Source organism: Lipomyces arxii (assembly GCF_038497795.1).
Source record: "Lipomyces arxii strain Phaff 12-163 unplaced genomic scaffold V1512scaffold_13, whole genome shotgun sequence".
Lineage (NCBI taxonomy): Eukaryota > Fungi > Ascomycota > Lipomycetes > Lipomycetales > Lipomycetaceae > Lipomyces > Lipomyces arxii.
This window is the reverse complement of record NW_027117712.1, coordinates 14,888-35,860: the sequence shown is the minus strand read 5'-3', so window position 1 is coordinate 35,860 and position 20,973 is coordinate 14,888. Positions and strand designations below refer to the sequence as shown.

General features: G+C 43.0%; 10 protein-coding genes across 10 annotated transcripts; 8 read left to right on the top strand and 2 right to left on the bottom strand.

Moving 5' to 3' along the window:
- The first annotated feature begins 126 nt into the window (after nucleotides 1-126).
- On the top strand, nucleotides 127-3,904 carry V1512DRAFT_39784 (uncharacterized protein). The gene is made up of 3 exons (XM_066918364.1): nucleotides 127-1,019; nucleotides 1,067-1,946; nucleotides 1,995-3,904. The coding sequence occupies exons 1-3, from the start codon at nucleotides 507-509 to the stop codon at nucleotides 3,761-3,763; spliced, it is 3,162 nt and encodes a 1,053-aa protein (XP_066770424.1). The 5' UTR covers nucleotides 127-506; the 3' UTR covers nucleotides 3,764-3,904.
- Nucleotides 3,905-4,045: 141 nt separating this feature from the next.
- Nucleotides 4,046-4,880, top strand: V1512DRAFT_271896 (uncharacterized protein; the record flags this gene model as incomplete). The annotated part of the gene is made up of 2 exons (XM_066917664.1): nucleotides 4,046-4,085; nucleotides 4,135-4,880. 2 exons carry the CDS (start codon nucleotides 4,046-4,048, stop codon nucleotides 4,878-4,880), a joined length of 786 nt encoding a protein of 261 aa, XP_066770423.1.
- Nucleotides 4,881-5,951: 1,071 nt separating this feature from the next.
- Nucleotides 5,952-8,018, top strand: V1512DRAFT_265182 (uncharacterized protein). The gene has a single exon (XM_066916838.1). The coding sequence runs from the start codon at nucleotides 6,101-6,103 to the stop codon at nucleotides 7,919-7,921; it is 1,821 nt and encodes a 606-aa protein (XP_066770422.1). The 5' UTR covers nucleotides 5,952-6,100; the 3' UTR covers nucleotides 7,922-8,018.
- Nucleotides 8,019-8,136: 118 nt separating this feature from the next.
- V1512DRAFT_240987 (Rox3 mediator complex subunit-domain-containing protein) lies at nucleotides 8,137-8,817 on the top strand. Its single transcript, XM_066914244.1, has 2 exons — nucleotides 8,137-8,325; nucleotides 8,377-8,817. The coding sequence occupies exons 1-2, from the start codon at nucleotides 8,142-8,144 to the stop codon at nucleotides 8,715-8,717; spliced, it is 525 nt and encodes a 174-aa protein (XP_066770421.1). The 5' UTR covers nucleotides 8,137-8,141; the 3' UTR covers nucleotides 8,718-8,817.
- On the bottom strand, nucleotides 8,725-10,375 carry V1512DRAFT_265178 (Adenosylhomocysteinase). The gene is made up of 3 exons (XM_066916837.1): nucleotides 10,246-10,375; nucleotides 10,008-10,190; nucleotides 8,725-9,955 (listed from the first exon to the last, which is right to left on the bottom strand). Exons 1-3 carry the CDS (start codon nucleotides 10,312-10,314, stop codon nucleotides 8,873-8,875), a joined length of 1,335 nt encoding a protein of 444 aa, XP_066770420.1. The 5' UTR covers nucleotides 10,315-10,375; the 3' UTR covers nucleotides 8,725-8,872.
- Nucleotides 10,376-10,998: 623 nt separating this feature from the next.
- Nucleotides 10,999-13,823, top strand: V1512DRAFT_265176 (uncharacterized protein). Its single transcript, XM_066916836.1, has 2 exons — nucleotides 10,999-11,745; nucleotides 11,798-13,823. The coding sequence occupies exons 1-2, from the start codon at nucleotides 11,373-11,375 to the stop codon at nucleotides 13,753-13,755; spliced, it is 2,331 nt and encodes a 776-aa protein (XP_066770419.1). The 5' UTR covers nucleotides 10,999-11,372; the 3' UTR covers nucleotides 13,756-13,823.
- Nucleotides 13,824-13,943: 120 nt separating this feature from the next.
- V1512DRAFT_265174 (phosphotyrosine protein phosphatase I superfamily) lies at nucleotides 13,944-14,883 on the top strand. The gene is made up of 6 exons (XM_066916835.1): nucleotides 13,944-14,152; nucleotides 14,214-14,234; nucleotides 14,281-14,446; nucleotides 14,500-14,541; nucleotides 14,585-14,642; nucleotides 14,696-14,883. The coding sequence occupies exons 1-6, from the start codon at nucleotides 14,088-14,090 to the stop codon at nucleotides 14,848-14,850; spliced, it is 507 nt and encodes a 168-aa protein (XP_066770418.1). The 5' UTR covers nucleotides 13,944-14,087; the 3' UTR covers nucleotides 14,851-14,883.
- Nucleotides 14,884-15,025: 142 nt separating this feature from the next.
- On the top strand, nucleotides 15,026-18,378 carry V1512DRAFT_39653 (chitin synthase-domain-containing protein). The gene is made up of 3 exons (XM_066918363.1): nucleotides 15,026-15,157; nucleotides 15,206-17,754; nucleotides 17,801-18,378. The coding sequence occupies exons 1-3, from the start codon at nucleotides 15,142-15,144 to the stop codon at nucleotides 18,356-18,358; spliced, it is 3,123 nt and encodes a 1,040-aa protein (XP_066770417.1). The 5' UTR covers nucleotides 15,026-15,141; the 3' UTR covers nucleotides 18,359-18,378.
- On the bottom strand, nucleotides 18,335-19,724 carry V1512DRAFT_240974 (mitochondrial 54S ribosomal protein uL22m). Its single transcript, XM_066914243.1, has 3 exons — nucleotides 19,630-19,724; nucleotides 19,431-19,582; nucleotides 18,335-19,383 (listed from the first exon to the last, which is right to left on the bottom strand). The coding sequence occupies exons 2-3, from the start codon at nucleotides 19,516-19,518 to the stop codon at nucleotides 18,398-18,400; spliced, it is 1,074 nt and encodes a 357-aa protein (XP_066770416.1). The 5' UTR covers nucleotides 19,519-19,582; nucleotides 19,630-19,724; the 3' UTR covers nucleotides 18,335-18,397.
- A 142-nt stretch (nucleotides 19,725-19,866) lies between these two features.
- Nucleotides 19,867-20,933, top strand: V1512DRAFT_265163 (SCP2 sterol-binding domain-containing protein). The gene is made up of 4 exons (XM_066916834.1): nucleotides 19,867-20,020; nucleotides 20,097-20,179; nucleotides 20,233-20,406; nucleotides 20,455-20,933. The coding sequence occupies exons 1-4, from the start codon at nucleotides 20,005-20,007 to the stop codon at nucleotides 20,569-20,571; spliced, it is 390 nt and encodes a 129-aa protein (XP_066770415.1). The 5' UTR covers nucleotides 19,867-20,004; the 3' UTR covers nucleotides 20,572-20,933.
- The last annotated feature ends 40 nt before the right edge of the window (nucleotides 20,934-20,973 follow it).

Genomic DNA, 20,973 nt, shown 5'->3' with positions numbered 1-20,973 from the left:
AACATACGCTTATGGCGTGAGCGCCGCACTTTTAAGTATAAAACGCATTGACAATTATACAGGGGTTATTGGGATATTGGAGAAGTGAGCTGATGATTTTTGTAAAGAATGAGTATTGAATCCGATTCAAAGAGCATTAAAGTGATAATTTACTTAAGAAAGAAATAGAGAAAGACATAAAGAAGAAACAAAATAGAGTTAAAACATTAAAGTTACGGATCGAATTACCAAAAGATTTAATTGACAGGCGTCGTGTGCGCCAGATGACATCGAAGGTCAAGAAAAACAGGTGATTTTTGAAAGTACGGACCGGCAGATTCAAATTGCGTCTTTCTTTTGCCGTTTTTTTTGATTTTATCTTATTTGTTTTTTAATAAAATTTCTATTTCAATCTTCTTCTGTATTTTTCAATTACGACGAAGTCAACTGAAAGACATCATCATTCAATACAACAAAACGCTTACGACCTAACAACTGGACTTCCAGTACTCAAGTTACCTCCACTTATGGAGGCGGCAGATCAAGCTTCGGCCTCAAGTATAGCTTCACTATCTGATCTGCCTTCAATCTTAAGACCTCAGTTACACACGTATGCTTTGAATCCACCTTCATTAGCAACAAGTTCAAATGCTGGTCAATCAAATAACCCAATACAACTTCGACCACCACTTTTACAGCCTTCCTTGCAAGCTCGACATACAGTAGACTATACTTACCAGCCTCCACCTGCACCACCTCCTCCACAACTATCAGGTTCAAATATCAACAGTGCTTACTTAGAATCCAATACAACTGCAAATAGATCAGAAAATCAAGATTTAGCTCAACCTAAACGAAAAAAAGCTGGTCGTCCACGTGATGTTGTTGCCGATTCTATTGCTCACGAAGTCAAGAGACAAAATGCGCCTCCAATCTTCAAGTGCAATTATTGTGAAGCAACATGGGCTCACTATAACCCCTATCGTGTAAAAAAGCACGGGTTAGATTGTAAGGGTATGCCAGAAGATATGAGGACAAAAGTACGTTGACTTAGCTCCCTAAAAAGATTAGCATTGACAAGTCACAGATTGCTCAAGAAGTCTCCCAGAAGAATGCAGAGATTGATTCACATAGCGCTAAGCGGTTCAGGCAAGATGGAAAGAGTAGATCATCGTCTCGAGATCAGAAAGCATTTGAATCGTTATTGGTAGAATCATTAGTTGTTAATGCTCTGCCTTTTTCCGCATTCACTAATCCAAGCATGCGGAAGTTGTTTCAATATGCAAGTCCTAACGTGATTCTTCCTTCAAAAGGAGCAGTAATCAAAGTACTTTTACCTTCCGAGATTGACTCTGTTAAGTCAAAGACTACCGCTGCTCTTCGACATAGTGACGACCAGGACGAATTTCTCTCGTTGTCATTCGATGTTTTCACAACCATGTTCGATCTGAATTTTGTATGCATATACGCCACTACAAAATCCGGACGAACATACTGCTTATCTGCTCATGAATATCCCGATCATGCGCCATCAGCTGATGCTTTGTCTAGACTGATTATCACCGACATGGAGCGGATTGGTGCCTCTAAGTTTGTGGCTATAGTAGCTCCAAACACTGGACTGTATGCAGCAACCAAGTCTATAATAGCGTACAGATTTCCCCAACTTCTTTCTATCAATCCGCTTGATACTTGCTTTGAACGTCTTGCAACTGATCTTTCACAATATCCGGCAGTTGATAGTGCGTTACAGACCAGCAAGTTGATCTATCACTATTTCCACCGGTCAGGTCGCGCAGAAACACTCCTGAAAGCCCGAATGAATGAACAGCACATAACCGAAGGCATGAAACCTATACTGGCACATGAACCGAGTAGTATTTATTTGGCTACACTTTCAATGCAGAGGTGCCTTCCGGCTTTGGTCAAAGTCGTCACAATGGACCACCAACGGCTTGATAAATCTCGTATGGCTAGCGACGGAAACTGTATCAATACCAACTGACAACTTCTAGTAAACCGGCAACAACTTTGTGATGTGCTTACGCCTGACTCTTGGTTGTATCGCGACTTTGTAAATAAACTGGACATGATCGTCGCAGTATTTAGGCCAATCCACAATGCATGCACCAGAGTGAATGCTTTCAATGCAACTATATCTGACGTTTTCATATCATGGACTGCAGTCGCTCTGTACTATCATGATTTATTTATCGCATCCACACCCAGCCCGCAACATTCCGTGACATCGATACCTGCGGACCTTCGCAATCGCATTGTCAGTCAGACAAATCTCAGATTTTCTCAACAACTGAAAACAGCAGCACGGGTGGCGTCGTCATTGACTCTGGCCATGTTTTTGCATCCAGCAATGGCACTGCACGACGTGCTTGTCAAGTCTCCGGATCAAAGATCTCGTGTTGTGCAAGAACTGTATACGCAAATGTCGACTTTAAACGATGCTTCTTTTCGCCAACAACAGCCTCACATGCAGAACAGTACTGTATTATACGACGACTTGTCAAAGTTCAGGCACAGGGTTGGCATCTATGCCCGTCAATTTGACGGCGGCCCTCAGCAATACTGGTCTGAAGTTTTCAACGCTGCAGTCAAAAATGGTTGCGCGACAGCATGCGTTCTACCAAAGATTGCAACGCGCTTGTCTGAAATCAATGGCAGCAACATGTCACCCGCCAGGATTCGTGATACACTCGACTGGCTTGACTCAAATTTGCACAACGGGGTCTCATCTGGGCTCTTGCTGGGGCTGTTACAGTGCCGACACTATTACATGTCTGAAAAGCAAAAAGATAGTCGAGAGTCGTCTACAGCGTTGGCCAGCGAGGCAATTAGTGATGACGATAGTGATCACGCTGCTCACAGCGCAGATGGCAATGGCTTTGATTTGCTTGAGGACCTCGATTTTGACGTCGAGATGGATTACATGCATGACGCGACTAGTCGATTAGTACGACGATACGAGGACGATCAGATTGAGCCTGAAGTTACCGCGAGCCAGACGGATATTAAACCCGAAGCTAGCAGTAGCATTGGATCGTTAATATATTCAACAACAACAACCGCAGGGCCATTGTCTCCATCGCTATTCCCTAATGTCTTAGATAACGGTACGATTTCGATAGGCACTGATACCGCCCCGGCAGGCAGTGCAACCAGTGCTTTACTAAGCGGAGGCCAACCAGGTGAACCGATGTTTCAGATTGAGTCGTACGTCGTGTTAGAAAATTTTCGTCGCACTGGGTATGCATACGAGTTGCCGTACTCAACTCAGGCTCAACTTTCAAATGGTGCACCGTACATGCAAATGCCACATATGGGCCTGGGGCAGTATTCAGCAGACAACTTCGATGCTCAACCACAGACACAGTCTTATTTACCACAAACGCAATCACCTCAGTTGCTTTATTCCGCGCCATACGCGCAGTCGTACCGGTCACAAGGGTCGCGCTTTAACGACGCCTCATCTCTGTTTTCTGCGTCTCAGCAAGCTCCGAATATGCCGAGTGCAGCCCAAACTCAGGCAAAGTATTTTCAAGCAGTCACAAAGCCACAACATCAGTACCGATCTGGCTTTCCAATGCCATCAATGTCGTCAATGCCGCCGTTGTCTCATCGCAGTACCTCAACGACTTCTGATGTTAAAGCAAACGGTCAGTTGGGTCAGTCAAATAATGAGCACGAATTCGAGTCACAACCGAGTACAACAACAAAACAAAATGGTGGAGAATGGAGTTATGGAAACGATGGAGGTTTTGACTTATGATTTCAAGCCTGGAAAGAAACCCTCTCTATAGTGTTTCAAACAGGGACTGTAGTATTGGTAAAAAAATCTTTGGGATTAGAGGGTGTTTTAATAGTTATCCAATCTATTAAAATATACAACTTAAATAAAGTAAACTTGGATTGAAGCAAATAAAGTAATAAACTTCTTAGATTTGGGGGTTGATTTAAAGTTTGATCAGTTCGAGTCGTCTCTGTCAAGCCACTTCACTTCGATAAAAAGATATGCGGACTCAATTTCAGATCATTCATCAACTATAGCAAAATGCCGCGAGACAAAGGAATTAATCCAGCACAAGCCCAACGTATGTATCAGTGAATGAGAAAATTGAAGCAAACTAATGTTATGTTAAGATAAGAAGGACAAGGCAAATGCTATTAAGAAATCAAAGGCAGAAAAAGCACAGAGAATGACAGAAAAGCTGTCAAAGAGGAATCCTGATAGAGTAGCAAGACAGATTGAGACTTTAAAAGGATTGGAGCAAGAAGGCAGATTGCAAGGGCCGGATCGAAAACTGCTGACTGATTTGGAAAAACAATTGTTGCTGATCAACAAAGCGAAAGACAAAGTGAATGCTCCATCTGGTAGCAGAAAAGATGGAAACACTGCGACTAGTCAGATTGACAAGGGCGTTGACCGGCATCAAAATAAATCCGGCGTATACGTGGTGAGAGGGCATGAACGACGAAGCATATACTGGGACCCCGTGTTTAATCCGACCGGACTTCCGCCAGATGGGTTTCCATATCAAGAATGGAATGACCATGGTAGCGAAGAGTATGAAGTGTACTATCGGCCAGATCTACACGAACAAGATGCGACGGGGATTCCTGTACCAACAGGAGCTGCTCTACGGTACATTAGAGAGCAAAAGAAGATTGAACATAATAAAACCCCAGTGGAATCAGCGACAAGGATTACATACGAGGCAGCCCCGGTCGTGCGCGACTTAGCAAAGGAGAGCGCATCCTTTGTGCCGTCGTCCGTGTTGCAACGCCAGCAAGCCTCACAAAAGCGACCTGCTAGTGCGGAGTTTATCGATAGTTCTCATAAGATGAGGCACGTCGAATTGGAAGACGAGTACGGATATGAAGATTAAATGGGACTTGTATATGGCGAAAACTATCGGTATCAAAGCCTGTGATTCATTTATGGCGTTTACGGTAATCAATAGATCATATTTCATTAGTTCCATTCGGTTTTACCCCTTGTTCACATGACAACGAATGTAAAACGCGGAGTATCGAGAACGTCGTACCTGACCCTTGAGATTCTAAACAGAATTCTCTTAATGCGTCATTGACAACTGATTGTTCAATCTGTTCTGGTTTGGACGATCATTTCTAATATAAGAAAGCCATGATTGGAAATGCCAAGCAACGCAAGAACTCTCAGAACTGTGATCAGCACAAGCATTATAATATGTGATCCAGGAGTGGTACTGTTTGTGATTAGCAGTTTATATTTGTTCATTGTGGGTATAATCTTAGAAGTTTTTTAGCGCGCGCGGGGGACTATCTGTGGAGATAAAAACACGGGGATGCCGATCGAATAAAATAATCTTTACAAGTGTACCTCGGGCGCGTGACAGGCATCCCATTGCGCACCATTATCAATTAGGCTTTCACTTTTAAATTATATTATTCAATTTCGCGTTTGCATTTACTAGGTCTGATATGAAATGCCTAGTTTAAAAAATTTGAAATAAAGTGATGAGCACCTGCTAAATGGAGTCTTGTGCGATGGATGGACCGGAAAAACAATAACGGTGTACCTCTGGTAAGTACCAGACCAGTACGACTTACGCTTGAATTGTGCTCAAAAGGTAAGAGATTTAAGGCAGAAAGTTTTTCCATCAACGGTTACTCAATTTTAAGTAAGGTTTCATATTTCGATTGTTCAAGACTAGCTTCTCTTTTAGACCTAGGGCTTATATAATGTGACCGTACTACAAATCAACTCAGAATAGACAAGTTTGAAGGTGCTTTTGCTAAATAAAAACAATTTAAAGCTTGATAAAAATTTAAAAGCAACTCATTTATTGATATAGATACATTTAGGGTATGGTGATGGTAGATAGTATACACAAGGTTAGCGGTACCTTGCTTATCTAACGGTACACGTACTACCCGCCAGTTTCACAACGACGTCATAGCTTCCTGAACTGTGTATAATGCCGAACAATACTTTTTTAATTTTCTGCTACTGAGCTTTCCCCACCATATATCAGAAATACCAAGACCTTTTAAAGTACAATGCTCCCCCCGTATTTCCGACTCTGGATTATCCTAACCGTACAGTAAGTGCTTTCCCCACAACATGAAGGACACGCGACAACCAACCGCCCACAACTATGAAGACCAAAGGTCGATTTCATCAAGTGCATCGGCCGAAGGTGTTGAGAGAAATGACTACGATGATTCCAATCCGCTAATAGGCTGGACTGTTGAAGAAACCATTGGGTCAGCAACAAACTATGCTGAGCGACATGGGTTGCAAGAGTACACCGAACTGTTTTGCAAGGGCGCTCTTGTTGCGCGAAATCCAAGCGCTCTGGGTCGGGATGTTGCTCTGTTGAATCATGAAGACAGAGCTGTCTTGAAGCACGAAAGTGAAGATAGATGGTCTCAGACCTGGCATTTATATATGCTTGTCGTCGCCTGTTCGATGGCTGCTGCTGTGCAAGGTATGGACGAGACCGTTATCAACGGCGCGAACTTGTTCTTCCCCACGCAGTTCGGGATCGGTAGTACTTCAAGCTTCGACACATGGATTCTTGGGCTTGTCAATTCTGGACCTTATCTTTGCTGTGCTGTTGCTGGTTGTTGGGTTTCTGATCCATTGAACAGAGTTCTTGGTCGTCGAGGAACCATTTTTGTCAGCTGTTTTGTCGCTGCTGCCACGTGCATCTGGAGTGCCTGCACAAATACTTGGTGGCATTTGTTTATCGCACGATTTTTCCTTGGGTTTGGTATTGGTGCTAAATCTGCTACTGTGCCCGTGTATGCCGCCGAATGTACTCCGGCAGCGATTCGCGGTGCATTGGTTATGATGTGGCAGATGTGGACTGCTTTTGGGATTATGCTTGGTTACGTCGCCGATGTTGCATTTTATCACGTCAAGGATAGACACAACATCACCGGCTTGAACTGGAGATTGATGTTGGGCGCCGCAATGCTACCAGCTGTCATTGTCTGTTTCCAGGTATTCTTTTGCCCGGAATCCCCGCGCTGGTACATGGCTCATGGTCGTCACGCCGAGGCGTTCCAGAGTATGCTTAAGCTTCGCAAAAATAAGCTGCTAGCTGCCCGTGACATTTACTACATGTACGTCTTGTTGGAGGAGGAAAATGCAATGAAGAGCGGACGCAGCCGTGTGCTCGAGCTGTTCACCGTTGCCAGAAATCGTCGTGCTGCGTTAGCGTCTTGGATTGTTATGTTCATGCAACAGTTTTGCGGTGTCAACGTGATTTCTTACTATTCGAGTAACATTTTCCGATCATCTGGGTTCAGCGAAATTTCGGCTTTGCTGGCGTCCATGGGTTTTGGAATCGTCAACTTTCTTTTTGCTCTGCCAGCAGTGTACACTATCGACACTTTTGGGCGAAGAAACCTACTCTTGGTAACATTCCCTCTTATGGCTGCTTTCTTGCTGTTCACTGGGTTTTCGTTTTTCATTCCCGAAGAAACCGCGCGCACTGGGTGTGTTGCTCTTGGTATTTACTTGTTTGGTATTGCATATTCGCCGGGAGAGGGACCTGTGCCATTCACGTATTCGGCTGAAGCTTTCCCGTTATATATTCGTGACCTTGGAATGTCATTCGCGACTGCAACGACGTGGTTTTTTAATTTCGTCTTGTCGCTCACCTGGCCTTCACTTGAAAGGGCTTTTACTACTACCGGTGCTTTTGGCTGGTATGCTGCTTGGAACGTTGCCGGTTTCTTTATGGTCTTATTCTTTCTTCCCGAAACAAAGTCTCTTACTTTGGAGGAGCTCGATGCCGTATTTAGCGTTCCGACTAGAAAGCACGCAAAGTACCAGTCAAATAAGTTTCTGTATTTTGTTAAGAGGGCCTTTGGTCGGGATGCGGAAAGACCGGCACCGCTACATCGCATGGCAGCGGATGGCGAGAAGTTGTAAGCTTGTGATTGTTTAATCTTTGTTTGGGTTTGACTTTTAACGGTTCATGTACATCATATACTAATTGCCTTCAATAATTAATTCGTGAATACATTAAGAGAAATAAAAATTGAAGTAAACATGATCCTTAGATGATAATGCGGGCACAAAATTAGTCACGTGATATGGATTTACTCACCTCTGTTGCAACTGAAGATTAAACTGTAAAGCAAATACGGACATGCCGGTTACTTACATGCCCTCACAGACTAAATATACAGAGCCAGCAGTGAGTGGCACGCGGAATCTAATACCGTTGTTTGGTCTTACAACCATAGCCAACTCGGTTGCACGTCAAGATCCCGTCACAGGCGCAAAGCGTAAACTTCGAAAGAGCTACAAGGGACATCTTGCCGATCTGCCTGGTAAATATTTGACTGCCATGATTTGGGACTTATAGCTTATTTAGTGTCAAGGTAGAAATGAGATTCCGACAGAACATCTCATTTTAAGATTGATACATCAAAGCGAAGATGGAAGCAAAGCAGTGCGGCCGATAGATCATGGCTTATTGGAAAACGTGTTTACGATGGAAAAAACCGCTGAGACAGGAGTGCCCGGGTTTGATGCTACGTTGTTGGGCATATTACCGGTAGCAATCGCGACCAAGAAGGAGAAGGGAAATGGGCAAGCAATGGCTGAAAGCAGTGCTGGTGAAGATAGAATACGACGGCGTAAACGTCGAGGATTTAATGAGGGCAGCGATGGAGTTTCGACTGACGGCGGCGAAGGAAGAAAAAAGAAAAAAAGGAGTTGAAAGAACAACTGTGTATGATAATGTAAATTAAAGGACCTTTATGTATACAAAACAGAACATGACATCACATGTGTACCCTCCAGTATCTTAAACGAATCATACGAATCATACGAATCATACGAAACATAACAACTTTTGTAAACTAAGCAAACAGTTTAGTAACGGTAGATCTCGGCCTTGTAAGGTCCCTCGAGAGCAATTCCAAGATAGTCAGACTGAACCTTGGTAAGTGGAGTTAGCTTGACGTTAAGGTGGTCGAGATGGAGACGAGCAACGGTCTCGTCCAAAATCTTGGGGAGAACGTGGACGCCAATTTCGAAAGGTCCAGACTTGGCAAACTCGACGTTCTCCTTTCGAAACTCTTCGTTGTTAGCGTTGAAGAGAGCGATCTGGGCGAGGACCTGATTGGTGAAAGAGCACGACATGACGAATGAGGAGTGACCAGTAGCACATCCAAGGTTGACTAGACGACCCTCAGCAAGGAGGATGACGTGACGGCCGGAAGGCATGAGGAAACGGTCAACCTGGGGCTTGATGTTGACGACGGAAGTCGCGTTAGCCTTGAGCCAGGCAACGTCAATTTCAACATCGAAATGACCAATGTTACAGACAATGGCATCATTTGGCATAGCAGCAAAGTGCCTGCCGACAATGATGTCACGGCAACCGGTGGTGGTAACAAAGATCTGACCAATGGCAGCAGCATCATCCATGGTGATGACCTGGAAGCCAGACACAGCAGCTTGAAGAGCGTTGATGGGATCAATCTCGGTGACCAAGACACGGGCACCCATAGAGTGAAGAGCCATGGCGCAGCCCTTGCCGACATCACCGAATCCGGCAACAACAGCGGTCTTGCCAGCAATCATGACATCGGTGGCACGCTTGATTCCATCAACAAGCGACTCGCGGCATCCGTACAAGTTGTCGAACTTGGACTTTGTGACGGAGTCATTGACGTTAATAGCAGGAACTCTAAGTGCACCCTCCTTCATCATCTTGTACAGGTGGTGAACACCAGTGGTGGTCTCCTCAGACAAACCGAAGCAGTCCTTAAGCATTTCAGGATACTTGGAGTGAACAAGGGCAGTAAGATCGCCACCATCGTCAAGAATGAGGTTAAGAGACTTTCCATCCTTGAAGGAAACAAGCTGTTGCTCGATACACCAGAGGTATTCCTCCTCAGTCTCACCCTTCCAGGCGTAGACAGGAACACCAGTAGCAGCAATAGCAGCAGCCTATAATAAATATGTCAGTCATAAGCCCACTGAAATCAAAAGAAGAGTTTACAGCATGGTCCTGGGTAGAGAAAATGTTGCAAGAAGACCAGGTAACCTCAGCACCGAGGGCAGTAAGAGTCTCGATAAGAACAGCAGTCTGGATGGTCATGTGAAGACATCCAGCAATACGAGCACCCTTCAAAGGCTGAACAGCGTTGTACTTAGCCCGGGTAGACATAAGTCCAGGCATTTCCTAGATATGAATGTCAATACGTGTTCTCATTAAGATACAAGAGAAACAACTATACATTTTCAGCAAGCTCAATTTCACGGCGGCCAAAGGCGGCAAGGCCAATATCAGCGACTTTAAAAGACATTCTATAAGTTGTTGATTAAAAACACGGAATTAATGAAAGCGATTAAAAGAGAAAAAAAAAGGTTCGAAAGGGCTCGAGGTGAAAATTTCCTCCGAGAACGTCAAAAAGATGAATTGGGTTTGAAATGAAAAGTTTAATATGTTTTGTTAAGGCTGACATATTCCGCCGAAGATATGCAATACGCGAATATTTGATACTGCAATACACAATCCAAGATACGGTTTGTTTGGTTTGTCTTAAGATTTCGAGACTAAGATGGTTTTAATTCGAAGTTTTTTCCGAAAACGATTAAAATCAATTATAAATTTATTTAGATTCTGGATAATAATGTGAGATACAGTGTGAGTGTGAGTGTGAGTGAATGTGAGGCTGAAATCAATGACAAAAGAAGACTCGAAAAGTGAATGGAGGGGAAGAATTGTCATGAAGTGAGAGATAAATCTGGGGTTAAGGGGGCTGTTTAGCGGGGCGGGGAGGGGTTTTTGGGGAGGGGGGAGGGGGGCCTCCACAATGAAATTTGAAAATAACACTAATGCGTGTGTGTTTATGTAATAATAAGATTTATTTATCAATTCATATAGGTTTATTAACTTGATTCAAAATAAATAAACAGAATAATGACTGGGTTAAATAGTGCCCAACTAGACTATGTCATTGGCTGCTGATCTCTCTTTCAACGGAAGTCTGTTTCCCCTCTTTTTAATAACCAATAAATTGGACCGGCTGACTGTACATTGTCTTTTATGCCTAATATCATTTTTCGCCCTCTTTCCCACTTCTTTTTTGTGTTTCCAAAATTCAGAAATACGTTTCGCCATATTCTTCCCTCTTTTCCCTCCCGCTGTCCAACTACTCCACAATTCACCCACTCTTCCCCCCGGGATGCGGGGTATTCCTTTTCATAATCATTTGTTCACTTTTCTTTCATCATTGCTCAACCACTTCAACTAATTCACTTCACCATACTCTCTCATTCAAAGCGATTTTCTCTGCTATAATTTAATATCATCTAACTTTTAAAGTCACTTATCAAATTCTATTTCACTTCTCAATAAAAAATGCAGGCAATGCAAGCCATGCAGTCAATAATCACTCTCAATCCTTCAGATAAACAGCAAGATCAACATAGGAATCGCATCCAAATTCATTCTTCAATGCCAAGTTTAAATAACAGTCAGTCTCGTGTTCCGTCTCCAGCTGGTGTAGAGGTTCACAGTTCAATGCCAATGTCTGGCCTACCATTGCACCGTTCAATCTCCGATGCTCCAGATATACAAACACCATCAACGGTAGCGTCGTCATCTCGTACAGAGTCAAAAAAACATAATCAACAATCATCAGGACAAGCTCATCCAGACAAAAGGTACAAATGTTCATTTTGTGCTCGAGCATTTTCTCGCTCCGAACATAAAAACAGACATGAAAGATCACGTAAGTCTTACGCACACATGGCATACATATTTTGCTAATTTACTGCTTACAGATACCAAAGAAAGACCTTTTAAATGTGACAGGTGCAAAAGTACTTTTGTTCGTCGAGATCTCCTTCTTCGTCATGTCCGTACTGTTCACGCGAAAGTCGTTGCCAGCAAAAGTGCATCCACACTTTCTATTGACCAAACAAGTGAACCCGATCGTCCTCCACAGCCAATTCTACCACCTCCACGTCTAATGCCTCAGACTTTACCAGCCGTATTTCCTACAGTGCAGATGCAGATGCCAACAGTAAATGAGCGAGATCGGGCAAACAATCGACCTCCAACATATGCCACTACACAAAATACCTTTGGATCAGATGATAGAACTTATCAGCATGCAAACTCCGAGATCAGTGCTGCTGTACTCATGACCAGGCTAGGCGCAATTGGAACTACGTGGGACGAAAGAGACGAACGGTCTCATGATGGATCAGAGTATGAAGATGATTCTGGCTCTCGTGGTTCTAGATCTTATGAGTCACCTCATAGCCCACCTTCACTCAAAAATTTACTCGAAGAAACATTGCTAAGCCTTGATCAGTCTGGAAGCTTACTCAGAGATACGGCTTTACCAACAGACAGGGAACTGACCTACTATCTGATGACTTACATGACTGCACATCATCCATTTCACCCTTTTATTCATCTTCCTACCTTTTCTCCACAAAACACGCCAAGACCTCTTTTACTAGCCATTTTGTCACTAGGAGCTTTACCTTCTAATAAGGAACTAGCCTCGCGGTTGCATGTCTCTTCGAAAATGATGGTTAATTCGAGAATTGACACCGATGGTTTTTCCTCTCGTTCAGCCCCGCTTTGGGTGACGCAAACCGTACTTTTGAACACGGCTTTTGCTGCTTGGTCTGGCGATCCACGTGGACTAGAATTTGCTTGCTCTGTCAAATCGTTTTTGGCAAATATGGTATCTGGAGTACGCTTTGAAATTTTCCAAAGGTCTCCAAAACCACCAATCACAAATTCTGTGTCTGAGGATGACGAGTGGATTAAATCGGAAGCCATGCGTCGCACATATTTTGCAGTCTTTGTATTCTTTGGAGAATTGACAGCGTTTTTCAACTTCCCACCTACAATTCCAAATTCCGAACCAGAAGTTATAATGCTGCCGTGCGATGAAGATCTTTGGAATGGCACAAGGTCAATTTCACAATCATCCGATGTGATTTTCAGGACCGGAATGGAGTATGTTCTGAAAGGCCAGCATGTAAGATGCTCGTCGTTTGCAAAGCGTGTGCTTGCGACTGGCATGTTTATTGAGTGCTGGGCATCTCGCTCTGGCGGGTTATTGTTTGCTGCAAGAACAGATCAGCTCGATGGTGTGCTGTCTTCCTTTTCTCGTGTCATTCATGCAGACATCGTGGGCTGTCTTAATCGAGCGTCAGAGGCAACATGGAAGCTGGCAAGGATGAGAGTAGTGGCAATAGATCTTACAACAATTGAAGAAGCTTTAAGGTATCATGATGTCTCCGAGATTGTACATGCAGTGCGAACATGTGCATCTCGAATGACACAGTCTCGGGAATCATTAATGATTGCAGCCGAATTGGCGTTCGACGTTCTCTTTGGACCCCAACAAGAAGATGCTGTTGGCGGAATTGAAGATGTGATTGTGGAGTGGGAGTGCGCATTGTATCTCATGATGTGGGTACGTCGGGTTGAACATGACATGGCAGTTGTATCGGGTGAGGCTGGACTGTTTATCCACGCAGCGGATGAACGCGAACTGGACGTCTTGCAAAGGCTACGGTCAGTCCAAGAACGTAAGTTGCAGTCTGACTTATCAGAAGAGATGATCCACGGCGAGAACCGACTGTCTGTTTTTATCGGGTGGTGGTGGTCGCGACATGGGGCTAAGGATGTTGCTGGAGGATGGGGGATTAGGTCTGTACTAAGAGAGGCCATTGGCTTGTATTCTGAAGTGGTACGACGGGAGTTGGTCAATTGAGATTGTACGCTAGGTACATACGTATATTTGTAAAATAGGAATCGTATATTATAATTTGCTTTGTTATATGATATGCGTCATGCTTTGCTTGAAACTTTCAAAGGAATAAACAGGATAAACTGTCAATTGACCCTGAAACAATAAATTATGTGACAGTTTTCTGAATAAAACGTACGTGTGTTATGGAGTCGGGTGAGTGAGTGCTGTTCATCGAAAACTGCGTGGGGGTCAAATGTGAAGCGCGTCGAGGGATATAAACCACATACAATTATTGGAGACTTCAATTTATAAATGCAATTTACGCGCACTTTTAACAAATGCAATAAAAAACAATGACCAAAATAGAACAGGCTACGGAAAGCAAAATATCGGTAGCTTTTTGCTGTTTGGGAAATATGTAAGCACTAGACCCAGCGTCATACAAGGCAATCAGTTTCTAACTCAGATTCAACTTCTAGTTGTCGGTCACCTATGGCAGAGTAAAATAACAAATTTCACTATGACAATATGAATCTGATATATTAGGGCTGTGATGAAACATGCAGCAAAGGAAATGAATATGGCTCAATTATTTGACAAGGTGGACTCGTTCGGCACATCAGCATTTCATGCGGGCGATGGACCAGACCGAAGGACTGTACAAACATGCAGAGCTAATGGGGTACCAGTCCATCACGTATCACGTCAAGTGGTATGTGAAGATATAATGCTTACACTATCATAATGATTTTAACGTATGGTTAGAAACCTTCAGATTTTGAGAAATTTGACTACATATTTGCTATGGTTTGTGCACATCTCAGTCTAGTGCTATACTAATGTCTTTAAGGATCATGAGAATATGGAGGACTTAAAGTATATGCAACCACGGAATTCAAAGGCTAAGGGTGAGAACAAAGCAGAAGGCAACTTGTACACCAAAGTACTAAATTATCTCTAGTAGTTTTATTCGGATCGTACTCAAAGGATCCTAAACTGGATAAAATAGTTAGTGATCCATATTACGGTGGTCCTGATGGTTTTCAACGCAGCTTCAGACAGTTGGATCATTTCTCAAGATCATTTCTTCAAAGCCTTATGGATAGAGAGACCTAGATGTACGGTTAGATAAATATAGTTACATCTACCCTAAACCTTATAAAGCTGACTGGCAAAGAGGCGCAGTGAAAGAGTACGCACGTGATTTAAACTCACATACACGTTACATTTTAATCCGTTTAAACTTTTGCTAGCAACGAAGTCCCAGGGGCCAGACAGACCAGCTTAGTCTGGGCAGAGACGTCTTGCCGTACAACCACTTCGTACTAGTTACAATTACCCTGACATTTGTTGAAATATAAATACTTTGTTTAGTTTGCCATTTGGGTTAAATTGCGAAGTAGAGTCATGGCTGATCAATCAAGTACTTTATTTACTTTTGTATTATCGTACCCATACTGACTCAATATAGACAATGCATTTGGCGGAGGGCACCGCCCATCAGACATACCTCTTAACATACCTCAATTACCTCAATTACCTCAATTACCTCAACCAAGGTCTCAACAACAGTTATATGATCCTGCTATTAGTGACTCTGCTTCTGATGATGACGAGGATGATGATACTCACGGCCTACAGACTCCTGTCCGTCCTGGATCCACACAGTACTCACCTAGTTTGGCCAGTACAATATATCGTAACCAACATGAGTATCACACGTATTCTTCTCATTCTGCGATGCCTGTGAGTCCACTACCTCAACTACCTGATGAAAGCTATTATAATGACGAAAATGACCCAGCCGATGCTTATGCTGGTCAGGATGAAGCCTATCCATTGAAGCAGTATCCTGCCCCAATTGGGGTTACTGAGAATAATGGGTATTGGCAAGGACAGCGTCCAGATGATAATCCATATGGCAATTTTGACGCCGGATTTGATCCTATGCACCAACTCAATGTTCACGGCGATTCTTATCCTATAAATACGTACGACAACAACAGCGAAGATTATACAGACGATGGAGATACCCAAGACGAGTTGGACCAATATCATGAAGATCAGTATCAGTATGAAAGCCAATATCAGAACCAATACCAGGATCAGTATCAAGACGCACCTATACTAGTCCAGGATGGCTACGGTCCCACAACCGTTGCTAATGATGAGTATGTACAGCATCAGTATGATAATATCGATCAAACCGCGGTTCAAAATGGGAACGAAATACCCCCACCTGGGCAGCAGCCTCGTCGTCAATTAAGCAGAATGAAAAAGGTGCCATTGTATCGACAGCATCTTGTGCTTGATTGCCATGTCCCGAAAAAACTTGTTGCAAATATACACAACCCGGAACATGAGAACAATCGCGAGTTTCAAATGATGCGATATACTGCGGCAACCACTACACCTTTAGGCTTTTCGAGAGAAAACTATGATTTACGGCAGACGATTTTTACATCTGGAAAACGAACGACCGAATTATTTATTGTCGTCACAATTTATAATGAAGACGATATTTTACTAGCCAGAACTTTGAAAGGAGTGTTCGAGAACATCTATTACCTTTGCAAAATGAAAAAAAGCTGGCCCGGCGGAGAAGTTTGGGGTGAAAATGGCTGGAAGAAGGTCGTTGTTTGTGTTGTTGCCGATGGCCGCGAAAAGCTTAACCCTCGTGCCGCAGCGTTGATGTCGGCTCTAGGGTGTTATCAGGACGGTATGATAGTCAATGTTGTTGACGATAAACCAGTTACCGCTCATGTTTACGAGTATACTACACCGATTGGAATTAATATAACTAAGTCGTCTGTTGGCATGGCACACAACAGCAAAGAGCATCCAATATTTCCAGTACAAATGCTTTTCTGTGTCAAAGAAAAGAACGCAAAAAAGATCAACTCTCACAGATGGTTTTTTGACGCATTTAGTCCTATTCTATCACCTAACGTATGTGTGCTATTGGACGCTGGTACGAAGCCTGGTGCCGACTCGTTGTATCATTTGTGGTACGAGTTTTACAAGGACCCCTCTGTTGGAGGTGCGTGTGGTGAGATACGGGCTGATTTGGGAAAAAATCTCCGGAACTTGATTAATCCACTGGTAGCAGCCCAAAACTTTGAGTACAAAATGTCCAACATTCTTGACAAGCCTCTCGAGTCTGCGTTTGGGTTCATTTCAGTTCTTCCGGGTGCGTTTTCGGCCTACCGTTATATTGCATTGCAAAATGATCCTCCTGGCGAAGGTGGTCAAGGACCTCTTGAAAAATATTTTAGGGGCGAGACTTTGCATGATTCAGGGGCCGACATTTTCACAGCAAATATGTATCTAGCTGAAGACCGTATTCTGTGTTACGAACTTGTGTCAAAGCGTGGCGCTTCATGGGTGTTAAGGTACGTTAAATCTGCCCATGCGGAAACCGATGTACCGGATCAATTACAGGAGTTGATTCAGCAAAGAAGGCGATGGCTCAACGGCTCATTCTTTGCTGCACTTTACTCACTTACACATGCATTTAATATTTGGCGATCAAATCATTCATTTTTGCGCAAAATTATGTTAAACGTGGAATTTCTGTACCAACTGTTTAGTATGCTATTTTCATGGTTTGCCGTCGGCAACTTTTTTCTGGTGTTCAGACTGCTCACTACTTCTTTGGGCGCAGCAAATTTGCACTTTTCGCCTGGTCTGACCCTTGGAGTAATACTAGAATGGTTTTACATAGCGGCTCTTGCGTCTTGTTTTGTGCTTGCTTTTGGAAATCGTCCCCAAGGAACTAGAAGGTTTTATGCTGCTATGGTCTGGTTTTTTGCCCTCCTGATGGGATATTTGATTTTTGCCGTAATTTTCGTGACAGTCAAGGCCGTAGCAGCTGTTATTGATAAAGAAGGTATTTTAACGGCCAAATCATTTGTGACAGATTCGGTGTTAAGAGGCATCGTGGTGTCTTTGGCGTCGACGTATATCTTATACTTTTTGTCCTCCTTTCTGTTTTTGGAATTTGGCCACATGGTGCACTCAGTACGTCTATTTCTGAACCTTGATTCACTGTTACTAATGCACCCAGTTTATTCAATATCTACTTATAAGTCCATCTTACATCAACGTCTTGAACGTCTATGCATTCTGCAATATTCATGACATTTCTTGGGGTACCAAAGGAGATACCGGTGCAAAAGGCGATGTGCGGAAAGTTAAAACAGGTGATAAAGACGCAATTAAAAACGCATTGATTTTTGAAGCTTCTGAAATTGATGAAAGATATGACCGCAATTTGGAAGAGCTGCAGACTAAACCCGCAAAAGTCAAGGAAGCAGCTCAAGCCGACCCAGAAAAGAAGAAACATGATGACGAAGAAAAGCGGAAAGATTATTATGCTATGATTCGGTCAATGGTGGTGCTATTGTGGATGGCGACCAATTTCGGCATCGTAGCAGTCGTATTACAGACTGCAGGTCTCTCCAGATTGACAGAGAGTGGCTCGTCGAACAGCGCCGATGAAGCTGCTAAAGCTACATTTATTGCTGATACATACTTGCAGGTTGTGCTATGGGCAGTTGCAGCGATGGCATTATTCCGGTTTTTGGGCTCTACATACTATTTGATAGCTCGATTTTTTATTTAAATATACTGTATGTCATATGATGTCAAATATATACAAGATCTACCACAAGTAATTAGCACCTGCCTTACGGTAAATGGGCTTGTTTACAAGCGCCACGGGTACGGCCTTTCGTCTAAGTTTTGCCTCCTTTTCCGCAGCTATACGTTTCTTTGTTTCTAGGGTCTTCAGCACGATTTGAACGTGATGTTCTTGTCGCGAGAGTACACCCTGTCTTCCTCGGCCTTTGTAATCTGGCATCTTTGCAATGACAGCTTGAGCGCGGGCTTCTTTACCGGACCAGCATTGGGCAATATATAAACCTTGGCTGCGCAATCCTAGTTCCTTGGCTTCATCTAAAGCTCTGTACAAGAGTTTTTCCGTGTCACGTGCAATAGCCTTGGAATTAAAATGGCAATGGGCAATGGCCTTCTGAATTGTCATACCTCGTAGCGATCGCAAAAACGGCGTCACCTTTTTCACACTGCCTTTCTGCGTGTACGATTTCACCCATACGCTCGGCTCTAAAAGTTGCTGCTCCTTGGGCGAAAGACGTAACTTAAACTGTCGTCCTTGTATCAAAGGATCTTCTTTACCTGTGTTCTGGCGTAAATAAACAGCCTGTCGAAGTCTGCCCATGTAAGCACTAAGAGCAGGAACAGCCTTTGGCTTAATCTTCGACATTAGCATTTCATCGTCTTCTGGCTTTTTTATGCTTAATTGAGTTTCCGCCTCCACGTCTGAGTCGACCTTTGCCATACTATCTTTTACATTGAGTTCGTCAATTCGCTTGTTTAACTGTTCAATTTCTAAAGCTTCTGGAGTCTGTGTCCGTCGAGCTTCTAGTTCACCGCGTTCGACTGACATGTCCATTGCTTCGAAAAGCTTTGAGTTTTCGCCTGTTCGTGGAGCGATGGAATCAAACAGAGAATCTTGTTCTTCCAAGTCTCGGTCCGTTTCATCTTCTTTTGCAGATTCCTTATTTGTTTGAAAATCAGGCTTTTTAGATGCACTTAGAATTGAAGTTCGTGAAATACTTCGAGCTGAATCTAAATGTTAGTCTAATCGCTTCTCAATAGCTTCAAAAACCGCTTACTGAGCTGAAACAAACCCACCACCGGTCTTTGTGATGAAACCAGTACCGAATGTCTTAATGACACACATAAACGATTTAATGAATTCATGATTGCCGTCGCGCTCAAGGCAGCAGTTGAATACCTTTTCGTGCAATCGACAAAAATTTCAACGCTATCCGTTTGTCAGCTTTAGGGGTTTTGTACTAGATTATTTGTTACATGGGCCAGCACCGCCAGAAAATCGCACACAGAGTATTAGATGAATCTATTACTCCCGCTAGAACACGAACAATAAAGAACTTATAATCAATTTCTATATTTAAATAAATGAGAGACATTATATGAATTACTGTGAATTAGATGATTAACCAGTAAGAAATAAAAAGCGGGTAACTGTGTGCGGCTTAACAGGTCATCACATGAAAGCTATCGGCTCGGGAATCCATCGTCGATTGCGAAACTCATCGTCGCCTTATCCCTCTTTCACGGGCCAGCACAGGTTTCTTCATTACTTCAACAGAATCGCAAAGCTATTAACTTACTGTGAAAATACTTTACTAATTAACAGGAAGCTGTTTTACCAATACAGCGGTTATGTCTCTAAAAATCGGTAAGTGGCAGATATTGTGTTGCACTACCCCGCAACTTTGAATGACTACTTCCTGATCTAACAACCATTGTTATAGATTCATTCCCTTCTTCTGTCGCGTTTGATACGATCAAAGATTCTTTAAAAGATGGGAAGGAGCGTGCTGCAGCGATCAAGAAAGTAAAAACACTGTGTTATTTTACTCATTTCAAAAGTATCTAATTACCGAACAGGGAGGAGCTATATTTGCTTTTACGCTATCTAACGGTAAAAGCGAGACAGCTTCATGGTACATCGACTTGAAGTCGTCTGGCGCAGTTGGCAAAGGCCTTGGTCCAGATGGTAAAAAAGCTGATATCGTGCTCAGCTTGAGCGATGATAACTTCAGCAACCTGATCCAGGGCAAGGTAAGTAAGCGAATTATTGAAATATCAACAATATTGAATTTTGGTCAGGCAAATGCCCAAAAGCTCTTCATGTCTGGAAAGCTCAAGGTCAAAGGTGACATTATGAAAGCTACTAAAGCAGAGGCAATATTGAAGTCAGCGCAGCCCAAGAGTGCTAAGCTATAAATGATCGTTTTGCACGATGTCATAAGCTTCTGATGTGTGATGATTAACATGGGCAACTTTTAACATGAGTCGGCCAAAGTATCTTAAAACCAGCTCATAATCTCTATTGTTCCCATTCGATGTCATGAATACGTAATTGCCCTGTAAAGATTCAAGTCTCATTGATTATTAAGAAACAACTAGAAGATGGGTATAAAACGGAACATTAGGTCAATTCCTTATTAATATTTTAAGCTTTCTTTTCTTCAATTTTCTATATTCTGTGCTGCTCCACATTCTGATTAGATTGATTGCTGATTGTGCTGACTCCACAGCACATGCAACTTACCCGGACGCGGACCCTGCCAATGTGACTCGTCCGATAAGATTGAACTGAAATATATAATCTTAGAGAACGTCGCA